The sequence below is a fragment of the Periplaneta americana genome, chromosome 15 (assembly GCF_040183065.1).
Source record: "Periplaneta americana isolate PAMFEO1 chromosome 15, P.americana_PAMFEO1_priV1, whole genome shotgun sequence".
Taxonomy (NCBI): Eukaryota; Metazoa; Arthropoda; class Insecta; order Blattodea; family Blattidae; genus Periplaneta; species Periplaneta americana.
In genome coordinates, this window is record NC_091131.1 from 70,173,368 (window position 1) to 70,190,970 (window position 17,603).

Genomic DNA, 17,603 nt, shown 5'->3' on the forward strand with positions numbered 1-17,603 from the left:
ACTCGCACAACTAATACATTAATATCTACTGTAGGCCTATACGTCAAGGAATATTGATTCATAGCTTCGATTGAGTGATTGATTTATTTCGCACAAGATCGTTGCCCATCGCAATTTTAACCCAAAATTAAAAACTTCGTCGCTGCCATTGTCACTTTTTTAACTTTGTTATTTAACGATGCTGTATCAACTACTAGGTTATTTAGCGTCGATGGGAGAGCGAGATAGTATTTGGCGAGATGAGGCCGAGGATTCGCCATAGATTACCTGACACTCGCCTTACGTTCGGAAAAAACCCAACCAAGCAATCAACTCAAAATGGAATCGAACCCACGCCCGAGCGTAAGTCCGGATCAGCAGGTAAACGCGCTATCCTCTGAGCTACGCCTGTGGCTCTGCCACGTCACCGAGATAGTATAATAGTGAGCAGATTGTGCGTTTATTAGACTACAACATTTAGAACTTTGCTGCAGTAGTAGGCTACGATTATTAGTTAATTAAACTGAACTCATTGCAGACTCTTGTGAACTTCTGTAGTAACAGTCATGATGAGAATCTCCGCTAAAACCTTTTCCAATAATGCCACCTCTAACATTCATGAAGAATTGTCAATCCTATAATGAGAAATTCTGCACAAAATTACATGTTTTTTTTTTTCTGCTGTTTAATTCGAGTACGATCTGTCCGAAGTGTTTTTTACTGCCTTACTTATCATCGCGCCCCTGTGAAATGAATGGGTTACTAAAGGAATTTCTTTCTTTGTTGGTACTGGCCACGCTCGAATATATCACGTTAACAAAACGCATCTCCTCAACAATTGTAGAAAGTATCGGTTAATATCGGCCTTGGGCTTCGGGTGACGCGGACGCGCATTCTTCCTCCTTGTGCCATATGCTCTCGTTTTGAGCTACTTGATCTTCATCCATGTCTATCTATCTCGTAGGTGGGAACGAGCTTCTCTAAAGCGGCCACACAACGCAAGTTTAATTAATTTGATTGCATTACTGGGAATCTGAACGCATACATTCCTCAAATGTAAAGAGTATAGACCCAATCCGGTATTCTCGGTCCACCGCATCGGATTCGCTTTTAGTTGGAATCTTATTGTCAAATTGAACTGAATAACTTAGCGTATAACCGAAAGCGCTCTAGAGCAGGTCTGTATTTCCTGGTGTCCGTGTACATGCAAGCTGTTTACAAGAGACAGGGAGTTAGGATTCCCATGCTTTCTTAACCTCGATACTAGAAGAAAGTCAGCATGAAGCACCGACTGCTTTTATCCTGTAGGAAGAGCTGTTTTTTTTTTTTTTTTACTAATGGCAGATACTTGACTTCGTCATTCACTCGTATGAAACCAGTTATGTAGACCAATTTGTGACAGAGTGTGCCATAGGAGGCTGGTCTACGCTACACTTGAGATGAGATGGGATGACGCCACAGGGGAACCGGAGCTCCCGGAGAAAACTCCTGTGTTGCCTGGACGGCGGGCTTCCCAACACAAGTTATAAATCAGGGATCGAACTGGGATTCACAAGATTGTAAGTCCAGTGCTCTAGCCACTAGACCACCGTGGCGGCATTAGCCAAATAAATTATAATTAAATTGACTTCTAAGTAATGTACAGAGACATCATTTTATTTTTACTTCAATTTTTATTGTACCTAAGTTTTTAATGTACTTCATTCCCACCCCTTCTACTAATGAAGTTCAAACTGTCCACACAGAACCAAGGCCGCATATAGTACGCAGTACTGAGTTAGTGAGTATAGTACGTTCCAGAAATATGTTCGCGTTTTCCAGTGATGAAAGAGCTTTCAATATTGAATCATATTTTCGCACAGGTACTGTCCGTTTGCCTACGTCGCATCCCGATTTCCCCCACCTGCTTCTGTTCGCCCCTCTATAAAAGCTGTCTTAGCTCTTTTCTGAAAACATTAATTTCTGTTAGGAATTGGACATTTACGTAATATTATACAACTGTTTAAAATAACTTAAATAAGAACCTCGTTAAGTAATTAACTGCCACGTGATTTCCCCCCCTTTATACGATCCTGCGGCATAACCACTTGGACGGACAGTAGATAGCATGTCTGAGTAATTTTATCTGTGCGGATCGGGCAGAAGTGAAGTTTGAATTTACAGTACGTAAGGTACTCTTTTATAGAGTAGGTACAGAATTATTTCAACATGAGTTACTAGTACCAAAGATGAAACTGGCAATTGGAATTAGATGCTATAGTCTATAGTGCGATAATATGCACAAAAGAACTGAAGCCTGTATCGAAATGAACGGCCACCATTTTAAAAAATGTGTTTAAATATTCATATTATGATTAATTTTCAATTTAATTTTTTTCTCTATATTGTACGCTAATGTGATGTAGACAGTATAATATACACTGCATAATGAATTTCATGGATAACTCAGTTCGTGAGTAAAAACACCTATTCTTAATACAGTACTGTATTTTGATTAAACGAAAACCTAATGAAAATTATCGAACTCAAAATCTCGATATTTCCTAGTTTACGTAAATGGATGAACTATTTTTCTTCCCTCCTATACCTAGTAGAATGATCTGTTTGTGTTTTACGCCCGTATCATCGAAGTCCAGTCGTGGAAGGGGATAGCAAACTGTGTTTCCGGTTCTCTAAAGGTATAGCCAGGTTAATATTAAAAATGTTAGTAAAAATAAAATGATGTCCCTGTATTTTGTATGAAGAAGATTGAGATATTTTTCTTTAGGCCTACATGATTCTGTATTTGGTAACTTTTTTGATGACTGTTACTGACATTAGTAATAATACAAAATTCACATTGCTTATTATACAGGTGATTGAGCAGGAATAGTAAATATTTAGGCGACAGTAGTATGGCCTATTCTGAGTAAAAATGTTCATATAAACATTTGTTCAATTTTCAATGAGTGTGAAGATACCGGTACATCTATTTGAATGTTATATTATATATAACAAACTTTATAACTGGCAAAAAAAAAAACCAAACGAATTATAATTATATTTATTGCTCATTTACATGATATCAATACAGTTCTACAGTCCAGTGCACTTTTCAGCTCTTTCATAAATCGAACATGAATTCGTCCCTTTTGTTTACTTTGTTTCGTACACTTAGTCTTTCACCCACTCCTAAAGACAAAAATAGACAGGAGTAAAGTCTGGGGACATTGGTGACCAATGCACATAATCATTGCGGCTGATTCAACTTTGGAGAAATGTAAGATATAGGTGACGCATCACCTGACGACTAAAATGTACAGAGGCTCCGTCATTCTGGAGGAATATGCCATCCTTGTAGCTAAGGAAACTACAAACAGTTGTTTTTCTACATCCATTATTAACAGTGTTTTCCCCTCCCTCAGACGAAACGAGAAGAACGATACGTACTATTCCTTTGTACGTAGTAGTCGTTTGTCGTGCCTTCATACCATTTGTAAGGTTTGTTATACGTAACATTCAAACAGCTGTTTCTCCACATCCATTGAAAATCGGACACACTTTTTACTAAGAATAGTTCGTTGAATAACATCATATATGTTTTTAATTTTATTAAATATTACAATAAAATGGTTTCACAGCAATAGTAATAAAAATTGGAATTCTACCTTCGCGCGTCGGTGACCGTTCACGGTTTGAATATTTGAAGCTCGTAATAGTAAATGTGAAAGATAGCGAGAGAAGAATTAAATATAAGATGTTCCAACAAGCAAACTACGTCGATATCGTCCAACTCCATGCGGGTTGTTATCGTTCTCGTATGTCTTAGACCATATGGTCTGTCACAATCTGAATACAACTTTTTTCTTGGTATACATAGGTTGATGTTAATATGACAATATCACTAGGAGTGACATATTCAAAATATATTGAAATAAATTAATAAATTCTGTTAAAATTCTGAGCTATCTCTTCTTTAAAGATACATTGCTTATTCCGAATGAAACAAAATAAATAAATTAATTAATTTGAACTACTGGATATAACTTATGTATTAAGAAAACGATTTTATGGGAACTATAAGGAGAGAAAATGACTCGATAAAACATTATCCAATATTGAAATAAACGTTGGAAAGGAAAAAGAAAATAAATAATTAATATAACAGATTAAATTATAAAATTATTATCATACGAAGATTAAAATTCGTAACATTCACGTGATGATATGTGAGCGTTATACCCACCCCTGATTCCGCCTACGAAACCATTACATACTTCCCACATGTTTCGGCTGTTATTTGGACTGCCTAAGCAAAAATGAACGGCTTAAGACAGATACTCTGTACTTCCTGTACCTACGTCAATATACCTAATTTCAAGTTTACTTTCACTTATACCGCTGTATGAGAGTAACAGTAAGGCATGGATGAACTCAAGAATCATTTTCACAACAAATAAATGCTCTCGATGCAAAAATCGGGATACAGAATAGGAAAATTGTTCTTATCAATGCCCTGCCCATCCACAGACCTTTCATCTAAGAAATGTATAGTTGTAATTTTTGTCAGCCATTGCACAAGAAGATTGCTGCTTTTAGATTTGGGTATTATTTATGTCCCAAAGACAAATTATTATTGAAAGAACTGATTGCTAAAGTCTCATGAAGTGTGGCAGAGACACAAAAGATATGAAGATCTTTATATGCCCTCCATTTTATTGCAAAAACTGTAGGGATGTAATGCAATCAAATATCAACTGCTTACAGAAAGCTGGCTTTCTTTCAAAACTGCACAAAAGAATAGTTGTGGAAGAAGAAAAAATGCTTGAAAATATAAACTAGTCGTGACGAGTATTGGGCATTGGATTTAGAAGCCAAGAATGGCGCTACTATTTATGCGATATCAGTATGTCTTCGAACCATTCTTCAGATGCCTATAATTGCAGACATGGATCCATGATAATCAGTTGGAGCATCTCATAAGCTCTTTGTGTTACTAATGCCTAGGCCTAGGACATGGAGAACATAACCATTTCTTTTTTGTATGTAGAGTATGGCAACCTTTTCCTCTTTCTTTCAGAAAAATTATTTATCACAAAGGGCCCGCTCATTCCACAGTCATATAGACTATCCTTTACTCCATAGCGGTGGACTCTCGGCCGGATTTGAACTTCCGAACCGCGGATCCAACTGCTAGCACGGCAACACGGAGGACGATTTAGTGATTCAAGACCTGAAGTGTTTTATCAATTTTTTCACTGTGTTATTTTTATTGTGTTCACACCATTGTTTCGGCTACAGATATTGCTACTCAAGGACGATACTTCCGACCACGATTGTCTGTGCTTTTTAATATCACCTATTTTTTGTGCATCCTCCATTACAATTGTGAAATACTGATGTATTTTTTTTTCCATTATTGACTAGTTTCACATTTATAGGCCTTTATTAACATATGTGCGAACTTCAAGTTTTCTAACTTGTTAATTACTAACATGTTATAGAGTGTCAAAATTTAACATCTACAAGTGAGTGAAACAGTTTTAAGTACAGTTCGCGGCATAAACAATTCACCGGCATTATAAGCGGTCATAGCACTCATGTTTAGTGGTGAAATGCGACCTCTCTCTCGCACGAAAAAAATAAGAATCTGCGGTGAATGATGGTGATTTAAGCCTATAATCTCGTAAGTATAGGTCATTCATTGTCTCGTGAAACCTACCTACGCGTCAGGGGAAAAAGAAAGTGGACAGAGAAGCTTCTCTTCTTCACTACTTTTCTACTTGTATCCTAGCGAGCTCACTTACCTCCACCATAAGATTCTTTCTATATAAGCTACGGGGCACGCAGCCATTTGGTTTCACGAGATAACAAATGACCTATAAGAATAATGCACTGAAAGAGGTAATAAGAAAATGAACTAAACTAGTGCTAGTTTTCCGCTTATACAATTTGCATATACGAATCTGTGACAGATTAGGTTTGGTTAGTTCAGACTTTTGCATATACGATCAAGTACATCTTCACAAGAAGTCCCTTATAAATTCAACGATTTTCACTTCCGAAATCGCCGGAACTTCCTCACTGCTAGTTTCTCTAGAAAACGTTGTTGATCTTACCTTTTATCAATGCATATTTTGAAAATTATAGGCTATCCATTTTTCTGGATACAAGAATCACATCGGTGCAGAAAATTATGAAATACCTTTGCAACTCTCTATTTGTAATTTCACTCAGCACTCACTGTTTTCATTTTCCAGCTTTTCAAGAGTGCGTGGATTATTTACATACACTTTCTGTTTTAAATTCTCCCACAGATAAAAATTACAAACATTTAAATCCGACGAACGAGCTGGCGAACGTCCGTGATTAGGCCTAATTACGCGATCATCAAACGCTTTTTCTAATGCTTCTAATAATATAGCGGCTGTATGTGCAGTGGAGTTATCCTGTTAGAAGTAAGCATACTGTTTTTCATCTCCTGTCAATATTGCAAGGAAAAAAAACACTGTAGCCTATATCTCGGACATAATGTTGTGAGTTGACTGTAGGCCTATCGTTAAAGAAAATGGGGACAGTACTATCAGTACTATCATGACTAGATTGGAACATACTCACAAAAATTCATGCAAGTGGCTGGATCCTCTTGCTGTAATCGATGAACCACTGTCACTCTGTAAGCATAAAAGTACAGCATTTTCAGTCCTCTAAATGCTGATCTTTGTAACATGTGAACCTTGCCTAAGCTATAACATAACGTAAATAATATAAACGAAATAAATGGTAGAAAAGTTTTCATTAAAGATGATGAAATAAACATGAATAATTTTAAAAGGTACAATTATTGAAAGTACAATGTTGGCAAAAAAAGAAACAAATATTAGGGAAGTGATAAAAACAAACAAGTGCTAGGGAGGTGATAAAAACAAATGCTATGGAGGTGAACCCGGGCTGCCTGCGCGACAGGCTGAAGATCTGACCACTCACAAGTAAACATTCTCATGGGGGCAGGTAAAAAAGTAACTTTTCTTCTTTCACCATGTTATTAATGTCAAAACAAGTGCTTAGCCTATAAAACTTTTGGCCAATCGAGTGCAAATACGAGGGCCCCCCAGGATGTAAGTTTCCTTGGTTCCGTTTACAGAAAGAAAACACAATTCCATGCAAAAATATACTGGAACAGATACGGAAATTGTTGCGCTATTTTCCAACATATTTCCCATCTGAATTAAGACATTTCTCATAGCTTATCGTGGGGGTCAACAGAGAAGTGCAGATGGCTGTCACACACTGATTCCGATCCCAGGTGACAGACTTCTACGACACAGGAATATAAAAGTTGATCCCACGGTATGACAAATGTCTCATTTCTAGTGAAAAATACATTGAAAAATAGCTCAACAATTGCTGTAACTTATCTCTTCCAACAAATCCTTCCATAAATTTATGTTTTCTTACTGTAAACGGTCACAGAGAAACTTGCATTCTGGGGGGGGGGGCTCGTAATTGCGTTCAAGTGGCCAAAATTTATATAAGCACTTGTTTTGACATTAACATGCCGGAAGAAAAAGAAATAACTTTTTTATCTGCCCCCCCGTGAGAATGTTTGCTTGTCAGTCAACACAGGGGTATTTTTTGTTAGGTAAGTTGTCGATGTTTCCTAACTTTTCCAGCAACCGTCTGTATTATAAACTGTTCTGCTTGACTGTTTGAACATTTTTTAAAAATATATACCGGAGTTGGCCTGAAGGCTGGTCCACAATAAACCGGGAACAGAAATGAGAACGGAAATATTGCTAAAATAAATGTATTTAAATGTGAGCATTCACAATTAACTTGTCCACACCTGTGGAGTAACGGTTAGCTCGTCTGGCCGCGAAACCAGGTGGCCCGGGTTCGATTCCCGGTCGGGGCAAGTTACCTGGTTGAGGTTTTTCCCGGGGTTTTCCCTCAACCCAATATGAGCAAATGCTGGGTAACTCTCGGTGCTGGACCCCGGACTCATTTCACCGGCATTATCACCTTCATCTCATTCAGACCCTAAATAACCTTAGATGTTGATAAAGCGTCGTAAAATAACCTACTAAAATAAAAAAAACAATTAACTTTCACGTTCCCGTTGCCGGGCTCCGGCAAGCTTCTCGTTAATTATGAATGCTCACGCTGAAATGCATTTGTTTTAACATTATTTCCGTTCTCGTTCTCGTTGTAGTTTCCTTTCCCGATTTATTGTGGACCAGCCTTAATTCCTTAAGGATTGCGTCTGCCTTCGTGCGTACGTGTGTGTGTGTGAGTGAGTGTGTGTGTATGGAAGGGAAATATAAAAGTCCTTCATACTGTAGGCCTATACGTAGTTAATCGATTCGATTCATTTATGTTTATATTTCACACGACATACTGTAGAGTTGAGATGAGTTAAATTACAACGGGTGTATTTTCAGCTTGAGGAAACCATCAAGCGGGGTCTTTCAGTTTGACCAAGAGGAAAAAGGGGAGGAAAGAGAGTAGAGTCTAATTGGACCACAGAAGAAAATCAATTGTTGGGATTAGCTATAAACGTGCTTTCAAGTTCGACCATGCATAAAATACCATGCACACATGAAATACATGTAGGCCTATAAAATTACGTGCAACCATATAGGCCAGTAGTGTCAGAGTTGTAAGCTCCGAAACCGGTTGTGGTGCTAGAGACGTCCAGTCGGAGCGTGAACTTGCTTATGTCTGTGGAAGCACCGGAGCTCGCAACGAGTTATAGTGGAGCGCTCCGCTCCGTTTAGGCTGTGTCTGACAACGCTGATATAGGCCTATGACTAGGTCACTCAGCAACTTGATAAAATGAACTCCAGCCAACCAAAGTATGTTTTCACAATATTTTCATATAGGCCTAAGCTTGTTGTTGTTTAGTCAACTGTCCGAAGACAGGTTTGAACCTCATAAGTAACACCAATAAGACATTACTCATGAGACAACTAGGCCAGGAGATAATGGGGGAGGGTGACCAGTTCCTTTCCCCCTCCAATGCATACTTCGCCGATTAGCTACATATTCCACTAATCAGACTTCAGATGGATACAAACAATTGTTCTTCCTCTGACACATGTCATCAAGTGAGATGTAGGCCTACTGCCTGATAATAGATATACATATCAGCCAGAACTTAAATCAGAGGTACATATAACTCAAGCTTGAAGCTTATTAAAGTTAATTTTTGATATTACTGTCACAAAATAATTGATGTATATTTTATATCTGTTGAACAATACAGGCCTAATTTAACTCTCCAACCGTTCACTCTTTTGTTTTATCCAATTTCTAAATCGTAATGTTTATTGGCTGAGTTACTTTTTGTATACGTAACAGTCTGAACTTTCATTAATACATCCATAAACTGAAAAAAAGGGTGCGAGCTATGAAACCTGGAATTAAAATGACGGAAATGACTCACAAGCGTTTGTAGTGTTTTACAGCCTATGCTGCTGGAAGCTAGGCCGTAGAGAAAAGGGGACTCGCTTATTTAATGAACAAACATAATAGTTTCTTTCTTTTCTCGTTTCTGTAAAGAAAAATAATACGATAGCTCACAAAAAGTAGCTATTTCTAGTTTTCCGCAAAAATAGCATGGGTTACAGTATTAAATGATAGGCCTACTGTACCGAAAAAAAATGGTTGCTGGTGGTTTCTGGCATGCAGTTTGTTCATCTACAGGATTTTTGTCAGATTTAAAACTTTTTCAGTATGTTCATATCTACGTGTTCACCATTTGGGAATTATGTAGATAGTAACTTAAACAGAGTGATTCACGACGAGTTACCGGCAGTTACGGAGCATATTTTCAAAAACATTTTGAGCAAAAATGTCATATAAACATGGGTTCTATTCTCAATATTTTCAAAGTTACTCTAATTTGAAGTTGTTTGTAAAATGCCATTATTCTTGAGTTTTAAAAGTAAAAGAATATTACACATAAACAATTAACTATTCGGGAGTATCATTTATTTAATTAGCTATTATTCTGAAGCTAAAAATGTGTTGTGAATTTCACAGTTGCTTAGTAAGATTTTGTTATCGATGTTTAACTACAAAATTATATTTTTACTTTGCCATACGTTAAAAGTGTTAAAATTGTTAAAAAGGCATTTACCTTCGACAGACGGCCCGTTTCGACGCTATGTGTCGTCGTCTTCAGTGTCTCTTGAATCACTGGTGATCTTGACTCTGCGATGTGCAGTTGTCGATGGTAGGGGGTGGGGGTGTGTTGCTCCTATGGTGGAGGTTGGCTGTTTGTATGTTATGATGTATTATGACGTCAAATAATGTGTGCGTATTGAACTGTAGTTGTGTGTTAAGTATATATTGTGGGTGTGCTATTGTATTCTTATATATTTCGTACTGTTCTAGGATGTTTAACTGTGAACTTTTTGGTGTGATGTGTAAAATTTCCATATCTGTTTCTATATTAGCGTCGAAACGGGCCGTCTGTCGAAGGTAAATGCCTTTTTAACAATTTTAACACTTTTAACGTATGACAAAGTAAATTTTATGTTTTTAACAAAGTGTTAACGAGAACTTTAATCAATGATTATATTTTTCTTTCGCCCTTGTCACAACAATTGTTACAAATCACGCCACTCTTACAAATTCTGTAACACTGTACATTAGGTTGAATAATTAAACAGTAAATAATCAAGTTCCTAAAGTCGTATGATTTGTAATAATTATTGTGATAAGTGCGTAAGAAAGGTGTAATTTTTGGTTAAAAATTGAAAAACAAAATCTGTACAAAGCAATTAAGAACATATTTTTAGCTTCAGGACACTAGCCAATTAAAGAAATGATACTTCTGAATGGTTCATTCTCTATTTGTAATATTCTTTTACTCTTAAAACTAAAGAAAAAAAAAAAAAAAAAAAAAGGAATTTTACTAACAATTTCAAATGAGTGTAAATCTGAAAATATTGAAATTAGGACACATGTTTATGTGACATCTTTTGCTCAGAATGTCTTTGGAAATAAGCTCCGTAAGTGGCGGTAAATCCTCGTGAATCACCCTGTGACATCAAATTTATTAAAAATAAATCATTTTTATTTAAAAATATAAAATTGCATCTTACTTCAATTTTCATCTTACATGGAATGAATAAAATGGTATAGACAAGTTTAGTAGCCTGTGTCTCTTGAGAAATTTTTGTCCAGAAATGATTTATTATTTAGTATTTACGCATTTAATCTTGTAGTTGAAACTTCTTCAAACAACGACACAGATTGAAGATATTTGTTTATATCAAATAATTTACTACATTAACATAAAAGTAGCCGTTCCACAAATAGAGCAAAATATGTTCTGTTTTATGTAAAATTAGTCATTACCTACAGAATTACGCTTTAAATTGAATATTTCTCCATAAAAATAGATCTTAAAACATATCTAAGGAGTAACGGTTCGTATGTCTGATCGTGAAACGAGTGGGCCTGAGTTAAAATCCTGGTCGGGACAAGTTAGGCCTACCTGGCTGAAGTTTTTCCTCATCCTATTAAGAGCAAATGCTGGGTAACTTTCGGCCCTATATCCTGGACTTATTTCGCCGTCATTATCACCTTCATTCATTCAGACGTTAGATGACCACAGCAGTTGATAAAGCGTCGTAAAATAACCAATTAAAAACATCTAGGCCTGCGTCTCTATAGAAATCTCAAATGAACACTCTGAATTCCTTCCTTTTTACAAGCAATTGTCCATACCTATGGAGTAACGGTCAGCGCGTCTGGCCTTGAAACCAGGTGGCCCAGGTTCGAATCCCGGTCGGGGCAAGTTACCTGGTTGAGGTTTTTCCGGGGTTTTTCCTCAACCCAATACGAGCAAATGCTGGGTAACTTTCGGTGCTGGACCCCGGACTCATTTCACCGGCATTATCACCTTCATATCATTCAGACGCTAAATAACCTAGATGTTGATACAGCGTCGTAAAATAACCCAATAAAATAAAATAAATACAAGCAATTTCAAAACCGGACTGTAGGCCTACAATACGAACTCGCGGGCGATTGTCGATGAAGTTATATTGTTCCTCTTGAACGTTTTGCTTTCATTGTACTTTTAGATGCTTGATAAGTAGGCTAATATGCCTCTAGGCCTACATAGAGACATTATAATCTACCAAAACCTTTTTATATTTTTACTAATTTTAAATACGGTATCGATTTATTTAAACAGCCAAGAAATATTGGAAGGAGTTGTAATAAATTAGGTAACGAGAAAATACCTAATAACAATTACGAATAGGCCTAAAACAAAAGGCACTGGAAAATAAAACATAAAAATCCGAATTAAACAGAGCAGGAAAAATTTTTATCGCGTCTAAACTAACTACTGTATAGGCTAAGCTTAGTAGGATAAACTCATTTGAAAAAATATGTCTTTGTAAAATGTTGTTGGATCTGCTTTGATATATTGAAGTAAAGTAAACCATGGATAACGACTGAACATTACAAGAACAGAATATTGGGTGTGGAAATGGATTATTTGAGACGCAGTGCAAGAGTTTCCAAACTCGTACACAAAATTTAACAGATCAAGAGATTAGGCACAGAATGAATACTGAAGAAACTATACTAAAGAATCACCGATAGAAATGTGACATGTGAAGGACGGTGCTGTCTCAAAAAGTTTGACTCCTGCCCTAAATTAACACAGAGATAGGCCTACACCGTTATGGGAAAACCGCTAAATTGACAACACTGTATTTTATACACACGCGTAAGAGGAGATATGACATGTTATAACTGGAGCCCGAATGTTTACGCATTTATAACAGTTAAAATAGGAAGGCAAAAAGGCAATAAAAACTTTTAAAAAGGCATAATAATCTTTGAAAAAGGCATTATAAATTTCCAAAAGGCATATTATATTTTAGTAATAAATTTAAATTATATCAACATAATTCACATATTTACTTCGCAGGTGACACATGTTGACTTATAAAATACTTTTTTTCATGATTAACTGTCTTTTCACAAACCTTAGGCTACATAACAAAATTGTTCTATCGGTTGAAAACACATGGGGACCAAATTTACTAATGTAAGCATGAAGTTTACTTTGTAATGGTTTACTGAATTTAGGCATTCTAGCTAACCAATCTTATACCTTCTGTCACCCAACAATAACTGACTGTTCCTCACTCAAATTTCTTTCTCCTACAGTACAATAATAAACGCGTGTAGCACAAAATTTAACCGTAAGATTTGAGAATATGAAAGCAAACAATTGGAAATGCTACGTGACAACTTCTATGAGAACGAGCTTAATATTTAAAATTACTCGTATAAAGCTGATTGTTGATATCGTGAAGATATGACAATACTATTATTAGTTTGTAACTGTGGATTGTCGATCATTATTCATATTACACCAATACTGTTAAAGCACGATTATTAGCAGATTAAGCACCGAAATAAATTACTCTTATTTACTATTGTTAGTAAAGTTAGTTATTGTTTCAAATATTTAAATTTCATACACATTACATTACATTTAATTAGAAAATTGCAAATAAACAAGAAATATTGCTTTAAAATGAAAAAGGGCATAGTAAGAAACACCTTAAAAAGGCAAAATAGACCAAATAAAAATTGGCCCTATCACTTTTATTTACTCCAAGTCACATTTATATCTATGCAAATAGTGATTTACTTCCACCCAATAAAAAAAGGCATTTTGCCAAACATGCGGGCTCTAGTTATAAGCCCAACTTTGTGGAATTGAAGTATGATATGAGTGGAACTTCTGAAAAAAAGGAAAAAGTGGACAAAATAGTCTTTGTCGTTAAAAAAACCTCAGATGATTCACTATCTTATTCCAATGTACGTCCAAGTTGACACAGAATAGACTATCTTTATTTTTCATGTTATACTTCTGATGTACCATAATTATTATGTTTATGCTAACAACCAGACCGAGAGTTTTTCATTTTCCAATTGGGATTTATCGTAATTAGACTACACATTCATTTTACCGGCATTGAACGAACAAAGGCGCGGTGTGACTCCCGTGACATAAGGTCAGCACTGCGCCTGACCTCATCCTAATTCAACGAAAACCATCACAAGGATTCGGACCTTCGACCGCAGGTTCAATATACGTAAACTTTAAATGTGCTTTCCTTGACCGGAACTAACATTTCATACGTTATAAGTTATAACATCTTATAACGCTTATCTTCTTACAATGAAATTGTCAATTTTTTAGATTGAAAGCGGAAATAACGCTAATATATTGTGATTGTTATTGTATAATAACAGCGCTGTTGACCATTCCGGACCATTTGTCGAAAACCACAGGTTCCCAACAGCGACAAGTTGCCTCTACTCGCTGTTTGTCCGGTGACGAAATGTATCGGGTCCAAGATAACAGGCAGCAGTGACACTGAAGAGCACCACTCACCAATCAAGCACACGGAAATATCGTCACGTGGCTGAATTTTTTGTTTTGTTTTCGCGATCGTGATCCCGCCTCCCCCTCCCTCATTGGTGTAAAGGGATTTGCTGCAGGTCTAGAAGGGCAATCGGGGGTTGTTAGGGACAGTTGAGTGAAGACGTCGGTCGTATGCACAGCATGCGGGAGGAATCGGGTAAGTTCGTGATTTATACATATTTCTCACTTCATGCATGTATTGTATACCGGTGAAATGAGCCACATTTATTCAATATTCGTCAATGTCCTGATTTTCAGTGAAGAGTGTGTTGTGTGAATTTGCAACTATATTTATACACAATTAGATAAAATTTAAATATTTTGTGTTGCTTTTTATAGAGATTTGAATATTTTCGTATGCTCGTTTTGCAGTTAAAGTAATGCTGTCTTCATTGACCTCACTAATGTGTGGCCTAGTATAGTTTCAATGAACTTTTAATATTTTTTTACTTAAAAAAGTTATTCAGACCTCAAAAAGTCACGGTCTTACTGTTCTATTTGGCCTAAATGATTCCCATAATGATAGAAGTTTTACAAATGTATTAAAATAACAAATATTGTTATTTTGTGCGAATATGTTTCGTATAATATTACCATCACATTGTAGACATACAGTTTTCACATGTATTATACACACTTAACTATTTCAAACATTGTTAAATTGAACTTTAATCATAATTTTTTAAGATCTAACTTCTTGAAATACTGTTTTGTCATTTTAAGGTAACATTTTTTTAAATACGTGTATATTTATATTATTTAATACTGGAATTATGTTACGTTAACTGTTTTCCTTTACCACTGTTATGAAGTATTATTGACTTGTTGCTTAATCTATATGTTTAGTGAGAAAGTTAAAAAATGTATATATAAATCTATTTTATAGATCTATCCGCTCTCATGAAATACTGTTATATTACATAGGCCTACATGTCTGAAGTTATGAGAAATGTTGCGGTTCGATGTGTGAAAGCGATTTCGTAAGATTTTGGTTCCGTGGTTGGCGCCATCTGTTTTAGTTGCTCGACCTGTGACTTGGCTGAATGAACTGAGTTCAACTTAATGCTAAGGTGTTTATTGTAAATCGGACGTTGACTTTCTATGATAGCTGAATATTGCCTCCACTTTCCCCAATTTTCTGATTATTATGGTGTTTTCTTTAGATGCTTTCTGTACACTTCAATTCCTAATTTCGTACTTTACTGCGTGTTGGTCTTTAATGAGTATGTCACGATAAATTGCCAATTTTCAGACGGAAAAATACACTGTCTCGCCGAGTTTGTCATTGATTGTGATTTGTAAGAACTGCTTTAACATTTCTCTTGCAGTTTTTCACATGTTTGAAGGATTGTTTCCACTTAACTTACGCCTGAAATTCTTGTGGTTGTTCTCGACTAGTCTAGGAGAAATTACCAAAGTTGATCCAGAGCTCGCACCACGCTATGGAAAGTATTTGAAATGTTAATTTCTTCTGATTCCACTAAAAAATTTAGCGACATTTTATTCTTACCATACTAGAGAGGAGTGTAGGATGAAATTCGTTTCGTACAACAGATTGTCGATGAGAAATTAAAGTGTGTTTTCATGAGATGAGCGACTCTTAGTCCAAATTTGAAACTCACTATTGAGAGATTCATTTTCATTTGACATTTGGGTAAATTAGATCTCAGAATTATTTAAAAATATATTAATGCCATGTGTTAGTGTCAATTGTGTCGAATCAGAGTAGAATAGCCTAGATGTGTAACAATTTGCAAAATTAAGTGTTTCAAAGAACATTATAATAGGCCCTATGTATAGTCGAGATTATCATAATTCATTTGTTTAAAGAAATATATATTATGCGACTCCCGTGATGTGGTATAAGCACAACTTTTAACTTCATAGGAAGGCCTATAAGACATCACCAGGGCCGGATATTTATGGAGATCGCGAAAATCACGACAAAACAGATGTACAATAGATTTTTATTAATTTTTTCTAATTAACTTAAGTGATTCTGATTAATAATATGCGGATGAAAGCATCGCGACAAATCGCAAAATGGAGTTCTAATAGCGAAATATGAACACGTTCGCAAATTATTACTACGCGTCGTTTCATAGCGAATTTCATATTCTGAGTTTTTTCGGATTTCTTTTTCACTTGGATTTGTTACATATCCAAATAGACTACATTACATGGTATTCCAGGTGTTCTGATTACGTTAGTGAACTCAGAAGATGGAGAATTCAACATTTCACTAATAATTTGAAAGTGTTACTTTGAGGGCTGTAAGTTTTTTTTTTTTTTTTTTTTTTTTATATGAATGTGTGCTAAATACAGTTTCAATTCAACAAATATTGTCTATTGGCCACACCGCACCTTTACTAGAATCCAACGAATCTTTCATGCTAATTATTTGGAAAGTAATATTCATACTGAGTTAATACTCCAATTCCAAAATAATTGTATTTTCCCAAATTTCCATTAATCTCAGTCAAGAATATAAATCAATCTCCAACAATCTCCGCCGACACCAATATTAAAAAAACACAAACTGTAAAATTAATCTCCATAAATATCTGCCCCTGAACATCACGTTTTTAGTGGAAAAGTCCATCTTTTACGTGGTCGAAAAAGGCAGGGAAGTTTTGTCTAAATTTCTATCGTTAAGATGAGCACCCTTTTATGTGCCATAGATCTAGGACAAAGGACCTTCTATTTCATTTCATTTTCTGAGAAATCTAGGTTTCATGCTAAGGATTTCTTTTGTATTCACCTATGTTTAAACAAGAAAATCTATAATCTAAGCACTGTAACCAGTACATCAGAGGACTCTTTGTAACTTACAACTTATTTAAACTAATGAAAATAATTTTAGATACTCTATTCACATCTCTGCCGCAGTTATTGCGTGGAAGCCATAGAGTGGAGAGTTCCGACGTCATGCTGACTCGATATCACGGAAATTCCGCTATGTCTGTCTAAAATCACTTTGAAAATCCCAAAAAAGGCGTGGCCGAGGCTCTTTCGGAGTTGTAGTGTCATGGGGTAATGGGATCAATCACATCTGTAGTATTATTTAAGTTTACGCAATCGCACTTTTAGTGTTATCTTTCAACCTATACGAGTAGAACCTTTTCTTAATTTTTGTTTAAAATGTGTAATAGGCCTACTCTGAATTTCTTCAGTG

At 35.8% G+C, this 17,603-nt stretch overlaps 1 protein-coding gene across 2 annotated transcripts in view; it reads left to right on the forward strand.

Annotated features, from left to right (window-relative positions):
• The window catches only part of LOC138715114 (T-box transcription factor TBX6-like), a 74,070-nt gene that overhangs the window by 12,622 nt on the left and 43,845 nt on the right, over nucleotides 1–17,603 (forward strand). The window contains exon 1 of one of the 2 annotated variants that reach the window (XM_069847640.1): nucleotides 14,495–14,585. The exons of the other annotated variant lie outside the window; for it this stretch is intronic. Coding sequence (XP_069703741.1) covers nucleotides 14,561–14,585 — 25 coding nt within the window. The 5' untranslated portion in view covers nucleotides 14,495–14,560. Of the gene's footprint in view, nucleotides 1–14,494; nucleotides 14,586–17,603 lie in introns of those variants that run through there. 2 annotated transcript variants of the gene reach the window in all.